Source organism: Lygodium microphyllum, chromosome 19, assembly GCF_053477565.2.
Source record: "Lygodium microphyllum isolate KBCC chromosome 19, Lygodium_microphyllum_v1.1.10, whole genome shotgun sequence".
Taxonomy (NCBI): domain Eukaryota; kingdom Viridiplantae; phylum Streptophyta; class Polypodiopsida; order Schizaeales; family Lygodiaceae; genus Lygodium; species Lygodium microphyllum.
Window position 1 is genome coordinate 57,201,417 of NC_141153.1, and position 26,224 is coordinate 57,227,640.

Sequence of the window (26,224 nt, forward strand, 5' to 3'; positions counted from 1 at the left end):
ATGTCCAACAGCAACAACAACGGATGCTGAAGGAGCACATGAAGCAGGAGCGGATGGCGTAGCCCCGCTGGACTGTGTAGTCGCAGTGGTTTGCAAAGGCTTTTTAGGTGGAAGACCTTGGGCCTTGGAGCGACACTCCTCGTCCACATGGCCTGCTCTCTGGTAATGTGTGCAAAATCGGTTTTTCTTAGAGAGTTGCTGCCAGATAGGTCTAGATTCTTTGGTTCCATCTGAGGAAGAGGAGTCACCCTTTGATTGGCTTGCCTTTGCATCTAGCGAGTTCTTGCCACTAGTGGTTGTCCCTCACGAAGAAGAGGCAACCAATCCCCTCTGCTCTGAATAAGGCTGTGATGAGGATTTGTGTGGACTTGATCATACAGCCTCGTATAATGCAAGAACTGGCACTCAAACTCGTAGAAGATTGGCAATCTAGGTCGGAAGATGATGTGTTGAATGAAATTGAAGTACTTGTCGGGCAACTTATTCAAGAAGAATGTAACCTGATCGTCATCTGACCTTGGAGAGCCAGTAGTGGCGAACTCGGCAGAGCACCACTTGAGTGGATTCTAAGCTGTTTCCATCGGTGGGTGTTGACACCACACCACCATACTTTCTCATCATAATATTTTCCTTCATCATCGACACCCAATGATGGTAGGAATAGTATGCTTGTTTTATGAAGGTCTTGGGTTTGATCATCCCTTTTTTACTCTCCCGTCAGGGACACCAATACTCAATAGGACGAAAACTTATGTGAAACCCTCACTTAAATGTTAACTTTCTCGCACCTAAAAAGCCCTTTTTAAAAAAAAGTCCATAGCTGATTCCATCCACCTTTGTAGGGCTTGGTAGAGGCCACTGGCCAACCAAGGTGCACCCTTTATCCGATGCCCTATCCTCTTTGGGATGATCACTTGGGCTCCCTTGGTGAAATAACCATCGCCTCTGTAGTCTTAGTAGGCCACTAGGCAGCTGATGTGCACTTTTTGTCCGATGCTCTAGCTACTTTAGGGTGGGACGCCTTGGAATAAAAGATAAAGAAAAAGGGGTTGATTGGCCTTCATTCTCATGGCACCATTGTTGGGCCTGAGAGGGGGTGTTGAGCTAAAAATGCATGAGCATTACTTAAACACCCCGAAAATGTACTTAATTAATGAATCAAACTTGTTCTTTAAACAGAAATGCATTCCTAGAGAGTGTCTGTGTCCCATAAGCACAACCCCACTTGGGAGGACCCAAACTTTCTATAAATAGGTATTCTACCTCCCATTTAGTCTATCTCCTTTTTACAGATTGTAGCCATGAGTCAACTCACACATGGTAGCCCTCCAGCCTTACAGTGCCTTGGCGCCTTCTTCCAGTTGTCGCCGACTGTCTGACGTCTCCTTCCAAGCTGCATTCGACCTCCAACTGCCATTGCTAGCCTCTCTATCATCATTTGGTGCTTGCATCTGATCTTCATCAGCTAAGTATCAGTCTCCACACCCTCCAATTGCCTGTGGTTGGGCCTCTATCAGCTTGGTGACAGTGTAGCTGCTGCTCCTCGATTGGGCGACATCTTCTTGCTTGTGTTTGCACTCATCAAGAGCCGCTTGACATCACCACACCCTTCTGCAGCTGTCGCCTTTGTGTCCAGCAGCCTTTGGTGTTAGCATTTTGCAGATTTCTCTCTCTTGACAGTTCGACTAGTGGTCACAGACTTTGGATCCATCTCTAGTGGATGCCACTCTTTGATACATTGCTCTGCCCTTGAGTATCTGTACACTCTTACATTCATTTGCAGTATTCATTCACTTCAGAGTTGTGTTCTTCTCTCCCTTCTTCTGTTTATGTTTGAGTTTTTAGTTTTATGTTTAGGGTTTGAGTTTTGCTTTCTGTGTGTGTGTGTCTCTTTGTGTTTCTGTCGCGGTCATACACTGTGTTTCCTGAGTGCAAACCCTAGGAGTTTGCTTCACAAACTGCACATTGCCAATCCCTACAATGTCGCATGTGTTGTTGTCCCCCAAGTGAACACCATGTCTACCACCCTTGTAGTTAGAAAGTCACTCACAATGTGGTGTTACATGGAATGAAGCACCTAAATCAAGAATTAAAATGTGCATGTCATCATCAAAATCTGCAAGCAATGATGGTGCACTAAAAGAAGCAGCAAAAAGTGCATCACTGCCACTATCACTCTTGTGACTGACTACATTGACTTTCTCTATCTTCACAGTACTCTTCTTTGCATGTTGGCTATCCTTTTTCTCATCTTTGTTATCATTAGTGCTTTTTCTCTCTACCTTCTCTTTCTTCTACTTAAAACAAACAATCCCGCTTGAAATACCCTTTCTTGCCACAATGATGACTCTCTACAAATTTTTCCATGAGACTTGTTGCGTGCTTTGTTGTCACAATTACCCTTCAGCTGGGATCTGCCTCTAGTATGCAATGCATTAGAAGACTTGTTTGCTGACATATTTTTCCTATTGAGCTCTTTCATGAGTAAAGAGCTCTCCACATTTACATCTAATAACATAGCATTGGAGTTACTCATTGCTATCCTAAAAGTGTCTCAACTTTCAGGCAAAGTGCATAGCTAAAATGTTGCCTTGAACTCCTCATCAATGTGAAACTCCAAAGCAATCAACTGGTTGAAAGTCTTTGCCACATATTATAGGCAGATTTCAATTTCTCTATGTTGAAGAGCAAAGTGTCTAACACTGAAAGTTCTATGGTAGAGCATGCAAGCTCATCTAACTCATTCCACTCATTTGGATCCATGGTTGCTGGTTTTACCTTCTTTGTCTTTATGGGCTTCACGTGTTTCTTCTACACCAAGACATTATAGCACTGCTTCTACCATATAGCAAAGTTGTGTGCATCCTCAAGCTTCTTAACGCGCAAAAGATTGTTGCTATCACTGCTTTCAGCCATGATTTACAAATCAAAAGTGACTCAAAATTCAACAAATGTGAGTCCAATGGTCACTCAAATGGCCAAGGTACAAAGCAAGTACCAACCAGCAATGAAAAAACAAGTAATTGCAGAAATGTCAGATTTGCAAATCAATTTCAAAGGCTTAAAATGTGTGCTACACTACACCACGGTCTATGAGCAATATCAGCCATGGCACAAGCTAATACATCCACAGGCACAAATGCACCCCCGCAAGCACAAATTTGACAATCAAAAGCCCCAAAATTTATCTGCTCAAACTGCTCAAATTACATTAAACATAACTCCCAAGAAGATTGCCAAGCCAATTTTGCCAAAATTTCACAAATTCTACAAAAGCCCCAAACTTATCTGAGGTCCAATGTGCTCAATTTGCACTGCAAGTGCATAGCAAGACCAAAATTTACCCAAATTTTGCAAATTTTGCAAAAGCCCTAAATTGTAAAGGATTCAATGTGTCAAATTTCAAGAAATTGTACCTGTCCTACTACAATTTCCACAATTATATGAAAAACCCCAAGTTTTGAGACTCGAGAGTGCAAATTCCACAAATTTTACTCAGCTGAGTAAAATCTTCAAGCATATACGCCAAATGCCCCAATTTCGGGGAGTAAATGTGTGCCCAATCTTTCAAATTTGTCAAAATGTGCTTGTACACACGTGACAGCCCTTAGACTTCAACCAACAATAAACCCCCTTTTTAGAAAAATGTGATTTCCTTTTAAAAAAAAGGAAAAGTTGACTGCCGAGGGGTCGACGGCTGCTCACAACCTGTGCTGACCTGGTCTGACTGCCCCGTAATGTGCACGACACTTGCGCCTTGTCTGATTGTCCAGCTGCACACGACCTGCACTGGCTGCAACTGACTGAAACACTGCCTCGTAACCTGTGACCTGCTGTGACTGGCGCCTGCACCCTGCAAGCATGAGTCAGACTGATGACCTGCTGTTGGCACAGCTCTGACTAGCTCTGAAAGCACGGTCACGATAACCTTCAGCTCTAATACCAGTTTGTAGTGACTGGTGGTAGTGGAGATGTGATGTTCAGCAATGGCAATGGCGGGGGGGGGGGGGAGAGAGAGAGAGAGAGAGAGCAGCAACAGAGTGAGAGTAAGTGAGATGCACGATGTGTGGGTACAATGAGTTGTAGCTCTTTTAGGTTTTTGTGATAGTTATATGTAAAGTACAAGTGCTAAGGGTGTGTTCACACCAGAGGACATATTAAGGGCAATGGCCCTTTATTCCCAACAAGATCTAGATCCAGTACACAGAAAGATCTAGATCTAAGTAAGAAAAAAGTTCTATAATTTCAGTACACAGAAAGATCTAGATCCTGTACAAATAGATACAATTATACCAACAGCTTTTGGACATTTTTGGTTTTGTAGGCTCAAAACATGCGACTTCGCTTTTATCTCCATACCAAACATGAAATTGGAGGTTATTGTGAACTATGGTGTTTTCACCATGTCAATGTGAAGATCAATATCGTGGCTAGGACAGTGGGAAAGAAAGACTAGTCCTTACAAGTTTTTACAAATAGGTGGGTTGTGCAATACAAGCTAACTTGAGGAATACATGCTTCTATATATGCACAAATTGTTCTAGGCTCATAGTTTGCAGTATTTCTAGCCTTCTCCATTTCAGTTCCTTCAAAGATAGTAAATATTTTTCTTTATCATAGAGTATTATGTTGATTGATCTTGTATCATGAGGTATTCCATACATGCTCCGTGTTGGTTATATATATTATTTTGAAATGTAAAAGTGTACTCTACTGGATTTGTTTGCTTACTTATTTTAATGTGCGATTTTGATAGGATCTACCAGACAATGTATTCACCATTGAAGCATTCAAAACTGCCCTCTCAGTTATTGTAGCACGTGCTCTTTACTTATCATCCGCTGAACTGTATGCATTGGTATGTAACTGCTACTTTTCTTTATTGCTTGTTTATCCATCTGGGCATTGCAGCAGACATGTTCTCACTTTGCCACGGTAAAAAAATCTGTCATGCCCTTTTTCCCACAAAGAATCTACCCTGGCATTGACAATCTACATACACTTGGAAAGCTTAGGCCTTGTGTATAGCTAGACATTGTGGCATGTAAGATATGCACTTTTGGTATTCTGGCACTTACTGGGTTTTGTGTATTTTGAATATGAGGCAGGTTCCTATTGCTGACTCTGTGAATCGAATCGGACAGTGTGAAGCAGCATTCGAGTATAGCATAGAACAACAAGCAGTTTAGTGTCATGTCATTGCTTTTGGGTTTCCCTATGAATCTCAAATAATACTTTGTGTGGTAGTTAGAGCTGACTGTGTCAACAAGTTTTCTATCAAACAGATTAAGGTCTAAAAAGGTTTTCAAAGCACATCATTTACATTTCGGCTTCCATTAAAAGTTTTAGAAGGATCAAACTAATTAGTTGTAATGAAAAAGTTGCTGATTTCAAGAAAATGGCTGCTTATAGTTTTCTGGGTCATGGAGAATGCAATTACTTGTGATAGTTAGCTAAGGTTAAACTGTATGGATAGTAAAATCAAATTTGATTATGAAAAAAATTGTTTAAATTTCTGTCAGTTGAAAAGTGCAGTGTACATTGTAGAAGCATGAGATACAGCCTTGGCTGGCATGTGTTTAACACAACATGATTTAACATATTCCTAATCACATCTACAATCAGTTACATTTCATGGCAATGTTATCTGTGTAAAAAACCTTAGAGACTGAGGAATTCAACTTTTGCTTCCCATTAATCTTCCCAGAACTGTTTGTCCTGTTTTTGCTGGCCTGCTAGAGCTGCAAATGTAATGTTGTGTTGTGATGTAAGCCCTTAGAAGCTTGAGGAGCTGAACAAATGTTTTATTGGGTTGGTTGGCCATGTGATACATGTCACCAGGTGAGCCACACAAGATGGAAGAAACTCACAAAGAGTTTCTTGGGTCTGGATTGTGCAGGGCAAAAATCTTGCACCAAGCCAGCTGACCTTTTACTTGCACCTAAACCTGGGAAGTAAAAAGGTGGTATGAAAGTTTCATAATCTGCATATCAAGCTAATTTTCACTTTTTATCCAGCTACAACATGGGTAGAATTGCAGTTCTGATATGATTGAAACGATATTCATGACATGACTGTGTCTGGTTAGATGGCCAGGTGGCTATGTTGTGTGATCCACCTCTTTAGTTGATAGAAGATAATATATTGCCCTTCTTTATGTAGGTAGAAATCACTAGCTTGACCTTTTTTGAAGGCAAACTAAAGTATGTTTAGATGGTCAAAAATTAAGACGCATGTTTCAGCACTTCATAGGACAGCCAGTAGCAGGGTGATCATAGGAGGGATTCAGGAAAAAAGGAGAAGTGTTCCAGCTGGACAGGTCAGTTTGATAGGGTTCTCTGCTAGCTCTATACCTTTTTTCGCCCTTTGTGAAGGCAATGCCTACTTCCTCTGTGCGACAGTCAGAACAACAATTAATTGCACCTGCTGAATGACATCCTAAGCAAAAGGCATTTTTCTTGGAAAGAACATAACAACTGCTTTCCGAAACTGCATCTTCATGGAGAAACTATGGTGGGCAGGTTAATTTTATAATTTAAAGTCAGGGAATATCAGTCCACTTAATTTGATTTCAAGAAAATCTTCATAAAGTGCATCAAAAACATTTGTGCCTTAGGAGAATCTTGCTATCCAGCATTCAAATATTTGAGCTGGAAATTGCACAGGCACTTGATGAGAAAGACCATGAAAAACGTGTCCTTGTCCTTGGGCAAGACCAAAAGCAAATGCATAGCAGCCGGAAATGTCAAAAACATGTTCCGTAAGTTTCTTTCAACAAGGGGTAAAACAAGGAATGCGGTTTTATTTATATAGTGATTTTTTATTGCTTTAACTGGGGAAAGAGGTTCTAAACCTCTATGGAACTCTCTCGTAAACAAAGAAAGGCTACGTTGCATATCCGTGATCCATTATTGACCTGTCACTTATGTTAAAGTTAGTCTTTGGACAAGCTATACTATGGTTTAGAGTCGAGTTCTAACATCATGATTCTCATTCCAAAACAAAGTCACCAAATGTCAAAATCCAAAATGAATCATAATATCTCATAGATAACTCATAAATGAGACTCATAATAATCAACTCTCAAGACGAATAGATACTAGATTGACAGAGTCCAATAACTAAACAAAATTTCAAAAATGTCAGTCTCTCATCTAAAATCTTAAGCCCTCACAAGTCATTACTCATAATCATTATCTTGTTTAACATTGCCCAACAATTTTTGTTATCAAAACCATGTTTTTGGGTTCTAACTCAAAAAAAAAAAAAAAAAAAAACAAACAAACAAACCCCTGTTTTTTACTGTCAAAAACGTTTCTTACTTCAAGAAACATTTTGTAAGTTTCAAACTCAAAGAAGCACCTCTCTTTGCTGCTATGAGTAGATGCGTTATTGTCTCATTTGCATGTGAGCATAGATGGCATGCAAGAGGAGGCAATAGACACTTCGCCAATTCCAAAAGAAAAGCCTCTACTTCAAACATAAATTTGCATAACTGGCAATCGGGCAGTGGGTTGAACATTATTCTAGGGAATTGCATTAATAAATGGCTGATGTATCATTGTTGGGCATGCAGTGAACAATGTCCAAATTTATGTCATGTGATGCATGCACCTACAAATACACCCCATTCCACTCAAGTGCATCTCTCCCAAGTGCACATCTTCCACTTTGACAGCTATTGAAAGTTGCAGTAGGTTTATATGGATCCCACAATATACAAATGCTATTTTTGTTGCAAGTTGGTTGAGGAGGATAAATTATTTGGCCCAAAGAAACTGCTGAGCCTTGCAGTTCCACTGTCATATAATCAGGAAATCAACTACTTCAACCCACACTGGACATCGATGTCTTATCAAACTCTGGTAATGTTTACTCAGAGATCAAGGCAACACATGAGCCATTTGTTTTCTAAAAGAGAGCAGAGAGAGCTATAACAATCTCTGTATAAATATAAATAGCTTCCATAATGTGCACTTCATAAAACTCACATGACGCAAATTAGACACCTACAAAGCAACCACCTAATAATGATTTGATCCATTGAGCAGCATCATTCACCAAAGGAAGCTTTCTAGGAAACAAGATGATTAACAGCTGTTTTTTGTTAGGCTGAACAATGGCAGGCAACTTCATGTTAGACTTGACAGATGGAACAGATTTGCCCCCACATCTAATGAGTTTGCTGAAATTATTCATTCAAAGACTCAATAAGCATCAGGATTCTCCATCACTCCATGATCTGTATCGACCACTGTTTGTTTTCAGAGTCCCTTAAGGGCGGATTTTGTACTTTGTCCCAAGGGGATTTAGTAATAGAACTATTGTTTCTTTTGGAGGGGGGAAAAAAAAAGCTAAGGAGAGATCTTATGTAGGTGTATGCTTGCTGTTGTTCCTTAAGTTCTATGCTTGCCAGCAAAAAGATTGCTTCTACTACTTGTCATAAATATGATGCTCTCCGTGAGACCTCTCCTCACAATTTTTAGGCACTATCCATATTCACAGGTGCTTATTTTGTGGGTGTCTTCTGCTCTCAGACTTCGCTTTCCTTCTTTTGGATTTGGCTTGAGATGGTGTATCTGGTGCTAGACATGCATGTGCACCATGATTGGTTAGCAAGTTATACTGGTCACACTTTGAGGAACATTCTTCAATAAGTATAGATCCCCAAATGTGCCAATGGTATAGTAAGTGAGAAAGTGCTAAAGAATAAGTTAGAGATTACTTCCATGTTGACCTTCTTCTGTTTCTGCAACTCCTCTTCCTCCCCCTTTACTTCCTCCTCCTTGGCTCTTTTCTAAGGCTGAGCCATATGATAAACGCCAAGAATCAGCTCATACAAGGGATATCCATCGTAACTAAGGAGAGTTGGCTTCTACTTCAGGGTAGGGCATGAGGCATTAGCTCCATCCATGAAGATCACTTGCACATGGGTTCAACTAGACACATGAGAAAATTAAAAGTTACCAATGAGGGTTTGCTTTCTATTTGTTACTTAGCAAACGTGCATTAGAATTGCTTGCACTATCTTGAGCCATACATGGAATGGCTACAGCTGTTTGAGTGTCAATTTCTGGAACACCTATCTTTTTTGATCTTTTAATTGTGTTTTTAACAAATTAGTTAGAGGCAACAATTTGGATTTTCTGGAATTGATTTGTAGAGAAGTAGCAGGTGCAAATAAAGTCTCTGCATCCATCAATGTATGTATGACATGTGCACACACGCATGCTTCCCATCCCCTGCCCCTCCCCTATCCTTTTAATAATTGTATTAAGTAGAAAATAAGAAACAGCAACATAGAAGACTAGTGTTTTTCATGCCACTTTTGATGATGTAGGTAGTCTTGAGAGTTGACAAAAGCTACAAAGAGGGGCAGCAGATTTTTGTATCATATGGAGAGAATCGTCCAAATTCAGACCTTCTAATCAGGTTTTGGCTTAAACAGCATAAACTTATTGTATCTTTCGCTGGCAACTGAACTTCAACTCATAATATCTTTAAAATTACTGGCTTGTAGCTATGGACTTGTGGATGACAACAACCCCAGTGATTTCATAGAGATAGAGGTATAATCATCAAGGAAATCAATGACCAGGTTAACATCTTCGTTGGAAGTCTAAATCACTTCATGGACAAACCTGACTTTTTATGAAGGTTGGACTGGTACAAGCTGACCCCTTGCGATCTCTCAAGTCACAAATATTGCAGCAGGCTAATTTCCAAGATCGACAATCATTCCCTCTCTATCTTGACCGTTTCCCAACACAGGTGAGGAAGTTGGCTTTCTCATTTCTTACAGAGCATTTTGCATCCACAATCAGAAATGGTGGCATATAGTTGGTGATGACCCAAGTATTCAAGCATTGGAGGATATTAGCTCTGAGACATGAGTCTTTGTGAGAATGCTCTTCCTGAGTTATTCACAAAATAGCTTGCCTTATGGTTTCATGTGATAAATGCACACTGCTGAAGTGTCTGTAGATTTGTTTTGCTGTCGCAGCTGAATGATTCTTATAGAATTGCATTTTTACTTCAAATTAACACTAGTAGAGTTCTGTGGAAAATCTTTTGGTTAAACTGAAGGAACCAGAGTGAACCTCCCTTTATTTTGTCCTGAAGGATTTTCTTAGCTAACAGATAAGAAAGCAGTCAAGGAAATAGGCTGTCTAAAGTCTTTCACATTGACCATGCACATTGGTGACTTGAACCAGTCTGAATTTGTATGGTGTGAATGGGCGAGAAAGAAAGTGCGCTAAACAGTTGCTTTTGGTCACAGATCATGGTGGAAATATAGGCCGATGGTCAAATGGGCAATACATAGTCTTAGATTTGATTTAAGTGAACTACTCTCATGCAGTGCAGCCACTAAAAACTTACATGGGTCACTTTATCAAATGCCATTATGTAATGAAATTAGAACCAGCATTATGAGCGCTCAAGGCACCACCCTGCATTTGCACCTGAACATTTCGTACTTTGTTACATGAGCTTTAGACAATCGTCATTAATATGCTAACCAATAGGAGGAGTGACTGCTTTGGCCCCAGCTCTCATTGGCATGTTTAAAGGATATAAATTTAAATATTTAAATGTGACAGATTTCTAGAATAAAGGTACTGAAATCTTGAAAGAGCTCAATATGGTATATGAACAATTTGAATAGAAAACAAATCTGACAATCAAATGCACAAAATTGCGAGTGTTGAGGTACCACATGATACCATGAGTTTTGTTATCCCCCGTCTATGATGTAGTTAGAAGTGCCTGATTGATTGGGCTAAAAAGCAGGCAGCTCATCCAGCTCATCTCAGGAAGCATTTATGCCTAAGAGTTTACCTAGATGTCAGTTTATCAAGTTTCTTTCTACATCTTAGAAAACTAAAGAGATATTTATATGTCAAATGATTTAGGTAAATGTCAGTTTATAGAATGTCACTAGTGCATCTGAGGCATGAAATTATTTCTATGGCATCATCTTGTGTGGTAATTAAAGCAGGCATGCTATAAGCCATGTCTGACAAGTTTCACTGGATTATTGATTTTCTTGATAGCTGAGTGAAATGTGAGTTTCTTTGGTGGAATTGAGATTGCCATTAGACTAAACGTCATGATTTCTGGGTTCTTTTGCAGTTGCTATCATATATGAGGCTGGCTAGGATACAGGATTCAGCACTGATTGCCAAAATTTCATTTGAAAAAGACATTATCGTCAGTGAGGTACAAACGGGACTACATTGTATGCTTGTGATTCAGATAGTTTTCCACCAGCTTCATGTTTGGTTAAATAAAGCCTTATACTTTTTATTTGTGAGGCATAAGTCCTTTGCACAAAGGACTCTCCTTGTAGAAAATTTTATGGGATGTTAAAGCTTATGTTTGAACCCTCTTATGCTCTTCATCTTGATGGCTTGTTGGTAATTAGATGTGTTGAGAAAGAATTTAGCATGCACGTAATTTTGAGTTGAAAGTTTTCTGTTTATTCTCGGAGCTCTTTTTTTTTTTTTTTGGCAAATAAAGTGTGGCTAATTATATTACTTCAGAAAAAACCCTGAATACAAAGAAGTGCTCATACTCAACAAACTAGCTGGAGCTGATGCAGGGTCACAGATATATCAAATATACAGGCCTCTCAAGGCGGTCTAGGGGGGATGGGGGCAAGAAGTCATGGAGGGGGGATGTATCGTCATTTGGGGCTGCATGCCTGCATCATGAAAAACAAGTCCTGGCCACCCCAAATGCGCATGAAATGAAAACGGAGCTCCTGACGAGCTCAAGACTCGCCCTACACCTGGTCCCATTGGCCGTGAAGGGAGTGGATGATGGAGGTCCAAAGCTCTGCTAAAGTCACCTATACAGAAAATCTCTCTCCGCCAAAAATCTCCTAACACCGCACCTTCCAGATATGCCATCCAATGAGACTCCCTACAATCTCCCATACCTCAGAGCGGTCTACTGTGGGCTCCAGTACTTGGCAGATAGGTAGAGCCTCCAAGCTAACCACTATACACGACCTAGCCTCAATAAGGAATATCGTGTTCTACATCCCAACCTCATACAGAAGGTAACGGCCTTGGCTGACTCTCTGCTAGCAGAAAGCTCCTCGTGAGATACGTCCAAGGCTCGGTGCTATACAGCGGAGGATGCGTCATGCTCCTCTCCACATAAGTTGTGCCGCCTCACACAACCAAAGGCAGTGCTTTGGAGTTTCCAGAAGTTGTTGTGTGCAACGTTTACACCCTCCATCCTTCTGCATTTGGGCTAACTAACTCCCTACCACCAAGCCTCCATGTGCCACCAACCATAAGAAGTACGATACCCTCCTTGGCCTCCAGCTGTCCCATAGGCGGCGCCAAAAAGTCCGTCGGAAAGCATCCGTGATGCTGTGCTCCACCGAGTACCTGCTACGCGACAACGCCCAGTCCATGTGCTTTTACGTTAGTATGTGTCTGCCAATCCTGGCTATATATTCCAGGAACCTCGGTGGCTTCTCGGCGACCGCAGTGGCCAGCCATAGCCACTCTCTTGGATCCACTCCAGCTCATCAAGTGGCCTGCCCTCCCAAATCCAAAGGCGCCACTCCCGGAGCTCCTCCCAGAAAACATAGGGGTCCAAATGCCATGTCTTCTCCTGAAGGCCAACCACCCGAATCTACCTCCACGAAAGGACAACTATCCCCTCATCCTGCTGCCCTCTGTCAAGGGCTAGACGCCCCTCCTCCTGCAAGGTAAAGAAAGTCCCATGTGGGGCGCCGTCCACTCTACCTACCACCTACCTGTAGGGGGATACGTGTCGGTGAAAACTTAGCGGCCCATACCTCCCCGAGCTCTACCGGCTCTCGTATCGAGCAACCTAATGCCCGCTGCAATACCTCAACTCCTGAGGTATTGCTACATCAATCTCCCTTCTCCTCAACTCAACTCTTCTCTGGCAACCTAATGCCTGTTGCAACACCTCCTCGTCCACCATCATGTACACCTCCTGCGAGGTCCTAATGGTGCAAGCCAAGCCAGCCTCCCAACCAGCCCACTAGATGTGGGGGCGCTTGTCAATCTGTACCTCCTCTTGATCTCTGATATGGGGGTTCCAGATCATCGGCTACCGGTCTATCTCATCCTGGCAACGTGGGGGGCTTTGAATTAGGGCCTTACGGAGGCACTGCCACATACGAAGTAGGCTGCATAGGAAGGGGGATCTGGGGGCGTGATCTGGGATGTCGTGAAGATCCATCTCAAGGACAATCTCCAATCCCCATTAAGCCTCGGTCTACACTTCAGGAGACTCTCCTGCAGTAGGACCTTCCAAGTCTGCCCTCGTGGTGTGAGACCACGGACTACTAGCTTGCCCAAAAGGGCTAGACTCTGATACTTTGGGTCTATGATCCCAAGTCCTACCTCTGACCGATGCTGGATGATAGTCACCCACACCGCCTTGGCCCGAGAGAGTCCCTGGAACCGTCTGACCTGGCCCAAAGGAAATTCCGCACTAGGCGGAAAAACTGAGCTACACAGGACGAGGAGAAGCACCAACACGAGGCGATGTACCAAGCCATCACTAGGAGAATCTGATTGACCACCAGGGCTCAGCCTGCTAGGGAAAGGTGAGCAGTACTCCAGTAGGTGAGCTTCCTTCAAATAGAGTCGAGGACTAGAAGAAAGTGCTGGGCGGGAGTGATGTCGAGTCCCACCTGGAACCCTAGGTAATGGCAGTCTACCCTCTACACACCCATCCAAATCCCAAGTGGACGCCCCACTCCGTACTAGAGTTCGGATCTGTAAGGAAACCAATGGACTTTCGCCAGTTGATTTTCGCTTCCGCTGCAGTACAAAACACCTCAGAGCTAGTCACTCTCTCCAGTATCAACTCATCGTCCTCTATGTAAAGTGTTGTATCATCTACATACTCTGAGTCTAACAGCTCCATCTTCTCTCTCACCGAAAGTCGAAGGCCGCGTAACCCCCTCACACGTGATCTGAGGAAGTGAGACATCGCCTCTACGAAGTGTAGGAACAGATATGGGGCCAATGGGCAGCCTTGCTGTACCAATCTCTCCAACCGAAACTCCTCCCCTCTCTTGCCACCTATGAGAACCCTGCTGGTAGCCAATCTGTAAAGTGCAGAGACCCCACGATCCATGCCTAGGGGAAGCCCAACCTCACCATGGTGCCCTCCAAGAAGTCCCAATCCACCCTATCATAGGCTTTCTCGAAGTCTAGGAGTAGTACAGCCAATCTTTGACCACTGTGCTTGGTCCCACTTTGTCGCCTCAAAGAAGGTAAAGACATTGTCTAGGATACTCCTATCCTGGTCAAAGCGTGTTTGTGTGTCATGAATGATGTTTGGAAGCACGGGACGGAGTTGCCTACCAATCATCTTTGCCGGTGCCTTATAGACTACTTACAACAAGGTGATCGGTGTCCATTGGGATAGCTCCAACCGGTCTCCCCCTTTGGGGAGGAGACTAATAAGACCTGCCGATAGACTCCCTGGCATCCATCTTGAGCTGAAAATCTCTTGGAAAGCCAGCAATAAGGGGTCCTTCACTACCTCCCAATAGGTGATGAAGAAGGCCTTAGAGAGGCCATCCTCTCCGAGGCATTTCTACCCTTCCTCTATGTGGAAAGCCTCCTCTAATTCCTTCTCCGAGAAGGGGTCTAGGAGAGAGCATCCCACCTCCTCTATGACGAGGGACGGGATGTGATCCCAAACTTGCTATCTGCATCGTTGTCCTCTGGTTGAGGCTATCTCCTATTGGAAAAGGCGTCTGTAGTAGTCGGTGGCAATCTCCATCACCTCGTCTAGGCTAGAGCGAATCCTCCCATACTGATCCCAAAGGCTACGTATCTGCACTCCTGAGGTGCGGGGCTGATGCCCCCCTTCCGCGCTCAGAAGGTTGCTGAGGTGCGGAATGAGAACTCCGAGCACTTGTCCTCTAGGCTGGTGATGGCTGCTCGTGTGCGTACCTCCTATGCGCAGAGGATGGGATCCCCTGGTGTCTTCTATAGTAATCTCTGCGTGGCTTCTAGGTCCCGCCGGAGTGCTCTCCTCTCCTCCCAGCTCTGTTGCCTGGCCTATAGGGCTGCCTCCTAGCAGATACTGCTCGACTCGGCTAGGACCTCTGCAACCTCCTGTGCCACCTACGGGAGGGGGGGGGGGGGAGGCGTAATGCTGTGGGAGGAGGGGGGATAGCTGGGCGTGATGGCAGCAGTAGCGTGACGGACTAGGGAGCCTAAGAGGAGAGATGCTTTTCTTAGGACCAGATCCGTCTATTCTAGGAGCTACAATTGGACCCTTAGGAGATTCAATCAATTGTACAGCTATTAACTTGGAGAATGAAGAAGCTACCATATGGGCTTCAGGTCATTAGAATCTGTAAGAAGTCAGTCACACAAGTGTGTCATCACATGCATACATTGCACCTGCATGCAAGCATGTCCTTTAAGTTTACCATCATCTCGTGTGCACACATGGATCATGCACATATCAACCAGATTTATGCAATCGCTTTTTGGGCTGCTATCACTATGAGGTTCCTAAAAATAAAAGGTGGCAAGAAAGTACTTTAGAAACACATTTTTCTATAGTTTGCAGAAATCAGGACTGTAGAAACAATACAATTAATGTTGTGCATTGCTTGCCACTATCGGGGGGCATTGTCATAACATGTTCCTCTTGGATATCTAGTGGTACAAAGTAGTGTGGTACAAAGTAGTGATAGAAGGACCAAGTGCTACCACCTAAAAGAGGTGCTAACTACTAGTATCATTGCTTGGTTCCTTTGATCTGTGAGGTGTAGTAATGCTATTGACCTTCAGGATGTCCCCACTGCAGAGACTCCTTCCAAGCTTTACTCAAAATCCATTTCATACTATCTAGGGAGTTGGGAGCAGATGTAGGGGGCTTCTAAGAAGGAAAGATGCTTTCATGCAGAGATGGGATTCTGGTCCCCTTTTTTCATCTAGCATCTCTCATGGTCTGGCATTAAAGCCCACCAAATCAGTTCTTCACTCAACCATTGTATCTATGATACACTTAGGGGCTCTTTGCAGGGCTTTCTTTGTACTATAGAAGTTTCTTTTCTTGGCGAAAAACATGCTTGCCACTATCAAACTATATTTTGTCCACTGTTTCTTCTCCTCTTCTTTTTTGCAAGTAAAATGTGGCTGATTATATTACTCAAAAAAACCGATTGAGCTAATGCAAAGTCACAAATACATCATGTATACAAGCCTCTCAAGGCGGTCTGGGGGGGATGGGGGCAAGAAGCCATGGAGGGGGGGTGTATCGCCATATGGGGCTGCTTGTCTGCATCACGAAAAACAAGTCCTGGTCGCCCCAAGTACGCACGAAGTGACAACGGAGCTCCTAGCGAGCCCTGGACTCGCCCTGCACTTGCTCCAAACGTCCGCGGATGGAGCAGATGATGGAGGTCCATAGCTCTGCTAAGGTCGCCTGTACTAAAAGTCTCTCTCCGCCGAAAGCCTCTTGACACCGTGCCTTCCAAATATGCCATCCAGTAAGACTCCCTATGATCTCCCATACCTTAGAGCGGTCTACTGTGGGCTCGAGTACCTAGTGGATGGGTAGAGCCTCCAAACCGACCACTGCGCACGACCTTGCCTTTCTATGATTGGGAGATCAAGCATTGCCCTTTGTGGGTGGACCTTGGAAGGGGATATGTCTTAGTAAAACAGAAGGAATTACACAAATTGCATTTTAAAAAATATATTGGTACTCCTCTTGGCAATTGATGTAATATGCAGTCTCAAAAAGAGACAACAAAAGAAAGTAATGGTACCATAATATTTTGGGCACAATGTTGGTGATGTTTTTTTTCTCATTGCTATGTGAAGCATTGCCAATGCTTTGTGTTGCAACCTTTACCATTGGAGATCACAACACATGTTGTGTATCCAATTTATACACATATATATTATTTTTATTTTTTAATCAAATATTTAAATCCTTCTCTTTCATTGTAGAGTAAAGAGTTGCTATCAAGAAGGTCATTCCATTTGTGTTTCTTCTTTACATACTAAATGATATGCTTTTAGAAAAATATGATGGCATGATTAGTTATGGGTGCATGGTGGGTGACTATCTCTCTAAGGTTTAAGTTTTTGTTGCAAGGAAAAGAAATGGTGCTTACAAAATAGTACATGAGTTTTTTTCTAAGCTTGCTAAAGATGATACGGCATATGTAAGAAATGGAAAGTTGGTAAAATGGGTTTGTGATGTTGTCTTTATTGACTTTCCTATTAGATGTTTGATTGATAAAGGAATCACATTACCTACTTGGAATATGCTCATGGAGGCACACATTCAACTAGAAACTATAGTTTCTTTTGCCTCTTTGGGAGACAATGAATGTTTAGTTACTTGGATTACTTTGACAGGTATATTGTCTAGGTTAATGTGTGTTAGTATAAGAACCTAAATAAACAAGATATTAAATTTATCTTTGACAAAATAGATGATGCATTGTCTTGGCTTGAGAATTACATACATGTGCTTGGTCTTGAAGTTGTTAGGAGAGTTTTTATGCTTGATAAGCTTCCATGTGGCTATGGGAACCAAATAAATCTAGAGGTATCAGTAAGTGATCTTATTATTTTCTATTATAACTCTTTCGGTGAAGATATCTAATCTTTATAGTTTATGTAGAGTCAATCTTCTCTATTGATATTTGATCGTCGCACTGGATGTCATCCACCTACTTTTCTTGGATAGAGCAACTCTCAGTTTTGCAAGTTGTAGATTGATCCATTGAGTGATTGTTGGCCCCATTATCTTTTAGAGAAAAATAGATTGGCATGGCCATCTTCTTCATCTCTTTGGTGTGGAGGTCTTCAAAGATCACCTATGTTCTCGCTCTATCTATTGAATCTTTGTGTCCACCGCCAAGGTTGATTTGGAGATGGGGTGTTGCACTGCACCTCAAATGTGTGCATGCAAGGCATCTTCTTGTCCATGCTTCTCATTTGATATTTGTAAAGATATGTTAGAAGAGATGAGAGAGAGATGGGGAAACAGATAGCAGAGAGCTCTCATTTCTTTTTTATTATTCCATTCACTTAGATGACACAACCATAAAAAATTAACGCTAGGTCTAAGTGATCAACTAATCACTAACTAACTAACTTCGGCTAAGTCAAGTGTACTCGACTTATTAAGTGTCACACACATGCTAGAGAAACTTGGGTACCTAGCTGTCATGTCGGGCATAGATGCATCTTGAGCTTGAAGTATCAACACTCCCCCTCAAGCTCAAGACAATAGCTACACACCAAGTAGCTGTTTGAAATGATTGAACTTATCTTTACCTAAGGATTTGGTAAAGATATCTGCTACTTGCTGATCTATCTTCACATGCAAGAGATCCACCTTTCCTACAAGTACCATCTTATAAATGAAATAATAGTGTACCTTTATATACTTCATTCTAGCATGGTAAACATGATTTGTTGCCAGAAGTACACTACTCAGATTATCATAGTATAATGTCACTGGAGCCTCTACATGCATATCCAAATCAGACATTAACTTCAGCAACCATGCGATCTCACATGCAGCCAAAGCAACACCTTTGTACTCTGCCTTAGTACTAGATAGTGCAACAGTGGATTGCTTCTTACTACTCTAGTCAATCATCCCATTGCGAAGGTTAAATGCATAACGAGTAGTAGACCTGCGATCATAAGGACATCCTATCCAATCCACGTTAGTGTAGCCCGTGAGCTTCAAGGCCTTATCTTTCTCATAAAATAGCCCATGGTCTACCATTTCCTTGACATATCGCATAATCCTTCTTACAACTGACTTATAAGCCCAACTGCATAACTTAGATCAGGCCTATTGATAGTCAAGTAAAGTAAACTTTCAACCATCTTCCTGTACATAGTGACATCTGCAATCTCAGCTCCAATGTCTATGTCCAGTTTGATGTTCTGATCCAATGGTGTATCAAGTGGTTTAGACTCTGTCATCCTATATTTTTTTAACATTTCCCAAAGCATAATGTTTTTGCATCACCCACAATCCATTGGCTGAATTCATCACTTCAATTCCCAAGAAAAATTTCAGCTCACCTAAATCTTTCATGTCAAATTCAGATTTCAGCATACTCATCACATTCTGTATTCCAATGTCATCATCACCTATAATGATGAGATCATCCACATCCAAGTCTAGGTGCTATAGGGTGAAGGATGCGGCATGCTCCCCTCCACATGAGCTACCACCTCAGAGGACCAAAGGCACTGCTTTGGGGTTTCTAGGGGCTATTGTGTGCAACGCTTACAATCTCCCTCGTGCATTTGGGCAAGCCAACTTCCCACCACTGAGCCTACGTGTGCCACCAGTCATAAGAAATACGATACCCTCCTCTACCTCCAGGTGTCCCATAGGCGGCGCTAGAAGGTCCGTCGGAACGGCTCCGTGATGCTGTGCTCCACCCAGTGCCTGCTATCTGACGGTGCCCAATTCATATCCTCCTGCATCAGTACGTGTCTGCCAATCCTGGCGGTGTACTCCAGGAACCGCGGTGGCTTCTTGGCGACTGCAGTGGCTGGCCATAGCCACTCTCTTGGATCCCACTCCAGCTCATCAAGTGGTCTACCCTCCCAAATCCAAAGGCGCCACTCCCTGAGCTCCTTCTAGAAAACATAGGGTTCCAGTTGCCATGTCTTCCCCTGAAGGCCCACCACCCGAATCCTTCTCCACGACAGGGCAGCTATCTCCCCATCCTGCTGCCCTTTGTCAAGGGCCAGACGCCCCCCTTCCTGAATGGTGAAGAAAATCCCCTGCGGGGCACCGCCCACTCTACCTACCACCTGTAAGGGGATGCTTGCTGGTGAAAACCTAGCAGTCCAAACCTCCCCAGGCTCTATCGGCTCTCGTATCGGGGGAGCAAGCCACTCTAGAGGTATTGCTGCGTCTATCTCCCTTCTCCTCAACTCCACTCCTCTCTGGCAGCCTGATTCTCATTGCAACACCTCCTCGTCCGCCATCCTGTACACCTCCTACCATGTCCTGATGGTATGAGCCGGGCCAGCCTCCCAACCAGCCCACTAGATGTGGGGGCGCTCGCCAATCTATGCCCCATCCCGATCTTTGACCTGGGGATTCCAGATCACCGGCTGATGGTCTATCTCCTCCTGGTATCCTAGGGGGCTCTGGATTAGGGCCTTACTTAAGCCCTACCGCATGCGGAGTAAGCTGCGTAGGGAAGGTGATTTGGGGGGGGGGGGGGGAGGGGGTGATCAGGGCTAACGTGAAGATCCATCTCAGGAATAGCCTCCACTCACCGCCAAGCCTCGGTCTACAATTCTAAAGACCCTCCTGCAATAAAACCTTCCAGGTCTGCCCGCCTGGTGTGAGGCCGCGGACAACTAGCTTGCCCAAGAGGGCCATACTCTAATACTCTAGGTCTATGGTCCCAAGCCCTCCCTTTGACCGATGCCGTATAATGGTCGCCCACGTCACCCAGAAAGCTGCTAAGGTGCGGAAAGAGAACTCTGAGCGCTTGTCCTCTAGGCCAGCAATGGCTGCTCACGCACGCATCTCCTGTGCGTGGAGGGTGGGATCCCTTGGTGCCTCATTTAATAATCTTTGCATTGCTGCAAGGTCCTGCCGGAGTGCTCTTTCCTCCTCCCAACTCTGCTACCTGGCCTGTATGGCTGCCTCTTGGCATATTCTACTTGACTCGGCTAGGGCCTTTGCAACCTCCTCTGCTATCCGGTTCCTTCTTTCCCACTCCTTGGTCCAAACCTGCTCTATCTGTCTCGTCACCTCCTCCCTCCTATAGATCGAGCAAGCTCGTGAGTCTAGGGAAGAGGGTGGGGTATCTAGTATCAGGAGAACCGGGCAATCATCGGACAACGTGGTGCTTGCCAACTACCCAATCTGGTCTCCCACATAAAACCTGTCCAACCGCTCCAGCAGGACTCCACCTAACCGCTTGTATCCCCAGGATAAGTTTAGCGATCTCTCCCTCCTGTGGAAGGAAGGGTCTCTCCAGGCATCGCGTTCTCCTATTGCTAGTAGAAAGACCTTCCATGCCTCCTGCTCCACCCCATTCTCCCACATAAAACCTGTCCAACCGCTCCAGCAAGACTCCACCTAACCGCGTGTATCCCCAAGAGAAGTTTAGTGATCTCTCCCTCCTGTGGAAGGGTCTCTCCAAGCATCGCGTTCTCCTATTGCCAGTAGAAAGACCTCCCATGACTCCTCCCTAGCCATGCCATGGTAGTTTCTAACTCTACCTTGCTGGTCCTCCAAAGCTTCCAGGTTGTTGAAATCTCCTCCAACAATCCGAGAGTCCATCCACAATCTCCACCCAGAACCTACTGCGTGCCCTAAATTGAAGACGATTTGCTTAATCCCTATGAGCCCAAGATAAACTTCCTGGAAGGCCTTGATGCTAGATGAGGGCAGATTGGTGGATCATGCAGCATGAGATTTTGACACAACTCCCGGATTAAGAGGATGGGATATCGAGTTGGCATTGCACCTTGGAGAAGCCAAGAATAAATATCATTCTTTTAAAACAATGTTTGATCTTGTATTTATGTTATGGATTAATTTATAAAGAGAACCTAACGCCATGAAAGGTTAATAAAGGAAGGTGCCTTTACATATTAAAACATAAGCATGATATGTAATTAGATAACTAAAGCCGATTCAAAGTGAAAAGTGGGAGGACAAAACCCCCAATAGGTCCATCCTCTAGGTGGGTAGTCTCGGTGAGCTGAGAGTTTTCCTTCAATATGATAGAATACTCCAAGGCACGAGTCCCCAATATCCAATCGATCCATAGAATCGTACACAGGCGGTGAGACTCGGGCCAATCAAGGTGTATACGCCTCCACTCCTACTGTGGGCACCTATGGCGTGCTCCCAGTAGGTGTGCGAGTTGCCCGAGAGTACCTTCCCTACCCGCTGGGCCTAGGTGGGGGTGAGCTTGTGCTCCTGTAGAAGTAAGATGCTGATCCATCCGGCAAGGGCAGGCTGCAGCTCCTGCCGGACAATCAACTTCCTGGAACCCCGTGCCCCATTGTAGTGGAGCCTATTCACATTCCAGGATGCAAGGTGTAAGCTCATGGGGAAACCTGCGATTGACCGAACAAACATCTGTTCGGTGTGGAGGCTGCTAATGAGGAGGAGAAGCTATGGGGCGTGCAAGTACGCTTTGCCACAGGTCTGGACTGCGAACTCTAGTCTCCCATGGTGGTCCTCGGCCGAACCAGAGGGGTGATAGATGCACCAGGTGGTACTATCAATGCATCTATCAGCCAAGCTGAGAGTCGTGACTCTGTACACCGGTAGAAATGGGCCGCCTGTGCTAGGGGCCACTCGATCACATCCCTCGGAGCTCTCCACTGTGGGGGGGCTCGAGAGATCATGCTCAAGTGTGGTACCTTGGCTCCAGTCCCCCACCAGTTAATGTCCATCATGCAACCAAGCCATTGCTGTGCAAACAGGGCTAGTCCTTCGTCTCCCATCCACTGGGAGATGTGGTCCGCCACCTGACTCTTCAACTCCTCCTCAATCTGTCATCGTCCAATCCCCTGAGTGAGAGGACTGAAGGAAGAAAGTGTAGTTAGGTCCATCCGGTGGTGCTAGTAGATGGACCTTGCCTCTCCTTGACATACGAACCACGAAGATCCCCACCTCTAGAGGTAGTGGGAACTCTCTGCACTCCACAACTCTCAGGTAGGACCATGGGCCATTGCGAAAGAACTGCTGTGGCAACAACTGTGCGTGTCTCAGGAAACTGTGACGGGCGGCAAGGGCAGATGAGCTGGTGGCTGTGTGGGAGGGGGAACGACTGTTTCTTCTCTAACTTTGGTAGATATAGAATCTTCTTTGCAGCAGAAGAACAAGAGAAGACAAGACATGGAGGCATCACTCTGAAAGAAGTTTATCAAATGCCAATATAAATTATCATTTTCGAAGTTTACAAACGGAAAGAGCATCAAAGTTTAATTTCTGTGGAAAGCTAAGGCCCTGTTCTAAAAGGTTGTTTGGCTACCAAGCCAAGAAGCTTTACCCTTGCAAGACTGGAGGCCAAGGACCCCAAGTAAAGGCCTCTAATGAGACCAACCTTATTTGTGATAGTAATTGCTTTTCATAATTGTGAATCTAGGTGAGGGTGGGTGTTAGAAAGTCAACCTGCAGATCCAGTTTCAAATGGATGGATGAAGATTGTCCTTGTAAATTGGCAAGCAGTGGTTCAAACTACGTGTCCTTTTCAGCTTGGTTCTTCTTGTATCAATTAGTATAAAAGCGTTGGATCATGAATAAAGTGGCACTTGCTATTCTGCTACATTATGTGGTGTTTCGTGTGCAGCAGTTGGGTAGTTTTTCTTTTGTGAGCCTCCCTGAGTAGTGCGGTTATGACAGTTTTTAGCTGCAACAGAAACCATAATGATTACTATACCCTCGGCTAGGGTTGCATTCCGTGCACTTACGGTATGTTTCATATGGTACTATACTGTACATTCGTTTCATACAGTACCGTACAGTTTGCGTGCGTTCGAGCTGTACCAAAAAGAAAAAATATAATTTAAAATGTCCATTGGTGCATTTTTTTGAATTTTTTCCCTTTTTTGGGCCTGTTACACATTCAAACTTCTCTTCTTTCACACTTCTCCCTCTTTCATACTCCTTCCTCTCATCTTTTCCCTCACCTCAGCCCTCATAAAAGGACAGCCCCCTCCCCCCATCTCACCAAATAAATCAGCTTCCATCTTCATCAATCTTCCTCCCTTGGGCTCAACCTTCAAGCCACTATCTTCTTCAATCTCCCTACTCTCCCTCTCCCTTACCCTCTTCCTCCCCCTTTCCCTTGCCTTCTCTTCCTTCTATCCCCATCCCTCTCCCTCTCCCTATCCCTTTCTCACCTTCTCTTCCTCTCCTCTCCCTATCCCTCTCCCTCTTCCTCTCTATCCCTCTCCCCCTCTCTCACTTTCAAGTTTCATTCATACATAGTACACCCTCTCCTTTTCCCAAATCCCTCTTCCTCTCCCTCTCTTCCTTCTCATTCTTCTCCACAATGCCTAGGCCCCTTCATGATCTATCTTTAAGCTGCACATTACTGAATGTACCATACTAAACGTACGAAACCACCCTGACCTCGGCTGTTATCTGTTCATTGTGGTGTACCACAGCAATGCTCTGTATACTAATGATGGTTGGTTGCACTGATTTTTCTCCCAGTCCAAGAAAGAAAGAAGTGTGCATGTGCATCTTTGTTCAGAAGTATCCATGAAAGCAATAATCAAAACCACAAGCCCATCCTTGCTCATTTGCTGTTCAGAAAGGATATATTTTTTGCAACTAAATAGACCTATAAGATATGGCTATAGGTAGTGTGCAAGTATTCCAAATGTTGGGAAATTCAGGTATAGATGTAGATTACGCATTTCTTTCATTGAGTACAACTTTTCAATATTCATATGTGGTTCTCCCTTCTGATCTGATCAGGTAATCACGGGTGTTGAATTTTACCTGCACCAGCAGCTTACAGTTGGCTTTGATGCAGGCAAATGAGTATGAAGTTCTTACACTGCTGTTAAATGAGTGCCGCAACAGATTGTCAAATTTTGATCAGAACCTAGATGATAATGCTCAGATCCTGAAGAGCAAGGTAAAACCACAAAGAAAAGATCCAACTTGTTACTTTGAATTGTTAAAGGAAAGGAAATCTAACTTTCACTAATTCATCAGGACACCTCACCAAAGGAGAGGATTGCAGCACAGCTACGGTATTGTGAACAAAGAATTCTTGGCAACACAATGGCTGCACTTCGAAAACGACTCGGTCCTATCAGAGGGATACCCACAAAAGGTGGGTCATTGAAGGTAAGCTTGTATACATCCTCAAAAAAATGTGCAAGGTGTTCGTCTGCATCTAGAGAGAACTTCACTTCTAACTCTGTCAGATGATGAAATCAGGATCCCAACTCTGATATCAAGGAGATGTTTGGAGTTATTGAGGAAGTAGCCTCAGCCCCACAAAAGTTCCTTTCCAAGTTGATGAATGGAAAAGACTAGGGCAATTTACAGAGCAGACAAATTCTTAACTCTTGACCTTCTTACCTTTGACAGTGTATGAGTTATGGGCCGATTAGTCTCATGCCAGAATAGTTCCTAATTGAACTCAAGGAGGAAAACAGACCACTCTCACATACAGAACAAAGAAATAGCTCCTGAGCTGCATATGGGTTCTTCAAAGGGTTAAGTGTCCCAACCATCACAAGAAAGTGCTGGCCAAGATAGGAGACTGCCAATTTAGTCAGAAAGTTTATCAAGGCACAGACAACTTGTATACTCCACATTATGCCTTCAAGCAGGTAGTCACTGCTGATGGAGAGCTGCCCTCATGTGTAAATTGTAAACGTTGTCAATATTTTCTGTAATTAGTTGCATTTTTTTAACAAATTGAACATTTATATCAATTGACATTTAAAATCCCATCTTGATGTTCACATTGGACCTGTAAACAGATTAAGGAAATATTACCGATTTAAGTTCAAGAAATACTAAAAGGAGCATCAATTTTAGGGCCAACAAGATGTCCAATGTCCAAGATCATTAAGATAAATTGTACATTTTAATTTATATTTATCTCTCCAAGAAGAAAGGTTGGTTTCATGGTTCCATTGTTGCAATATCAGTTAATCCCTTGATTTGGTGGAACTAAGGTACTTGATTGCAAGTCAGCTTTGTGTTAGAGTTGATTTTTACTCTCAATTGAGAAATTATAGCAATATGTCTTCATACAATGAGATGGAATTAAGCAATGATAATGCCTCTCAATATAGATACTCACATGGGGAAGAAGCAAATGCAACGTTTGATCTTGGACAAGGATCAAAATGTGGACAAGTTGAAAATGTTACTGGTGGGCAAGATGCATGGTCTTTAAGCCATAATGAGGCTAACGACCAACAAAGTGAATAGGAGTTTGTGACCAATTCAAGAATCGATTGAGGATAGCAACAAATCTCTTTGTTGAATTGACAAAAGATCCTCAATTCACTCAATTTTTTAATGCTCTAAAGAATGACAGCAAGGGCAAGAAAAAGAAGTCATCTTCTACATGTTTAGAATAGCAAGATGCACTGAAGGTAATGTCAAAGCCTTTACTTGAAGCTTCCAAAGATGCTAATGAAGCAAAAAAATTGGTACCTACAAGGCAAGGAATGCAAATGCAAGGCCA

The 26,224-nt window shown here is 43.5% G+C and overlaps 1 protein-coding gene across 2 annotated transcripts in view; it reads left to right on the forward strand.

Moving 5' to 3' along the window:
• Window positions 1–25,460, forward strand: part of LOC148019907 (fructose-bisphosphate aldolase-lysine N-methyltransferase, chloroplastic-like) — a 129,710-nt gene extending 104,250 nt beyond the window's left edge. The window contains exons 6-15 of one of the 2 annotated variants that reach the window (XM_087700099.1): window positions 4,757–4,858; window positions 5,109–5,183; window positions 5,900–5,962; window positions 9,341–9,432; window positions 9,521–9,569; window positions 9,658–9,771; window positions 11,134–11,220; window positions 24,545–24,649; window positions 24,730–24,864; window positions 24,958–25,460. In XM_087700099.1, coding sequence (XP_087556225.1) covers window positions 4,757–4,858; window positions 5,109–5,183; window positions 5,900–5,962; window positions 9,341–9,432; window positions 9,521–9,569; window positions 9,658–9,771; window positions 11,134–11,220; window positions 24,545–24,649; window positions 24,730–24,864; window positions 24,958–25,056 — 921 coding nt within the window. In that variant the 3' untranslated portion in view covers window positions 25,057–25,460. The remainder of the gene's footprint in view (window positions 1–4,756; window positions 4,859–5,108; window positions 5,184–5,899; window positions 5,963–9,340; window positions 9,433–9,520; window positions 9,570–9,657; window positions 9,772–11,133; window positions 11,221–24,544; window positions 24,650–24,729; window positions 24,865–24,957) is intronic. The other variant, XM_087700100.1, reaches the window with a different exon arrangement.
• Window positions 25,461–26,224: the final 764 nt, after the last annotated feature.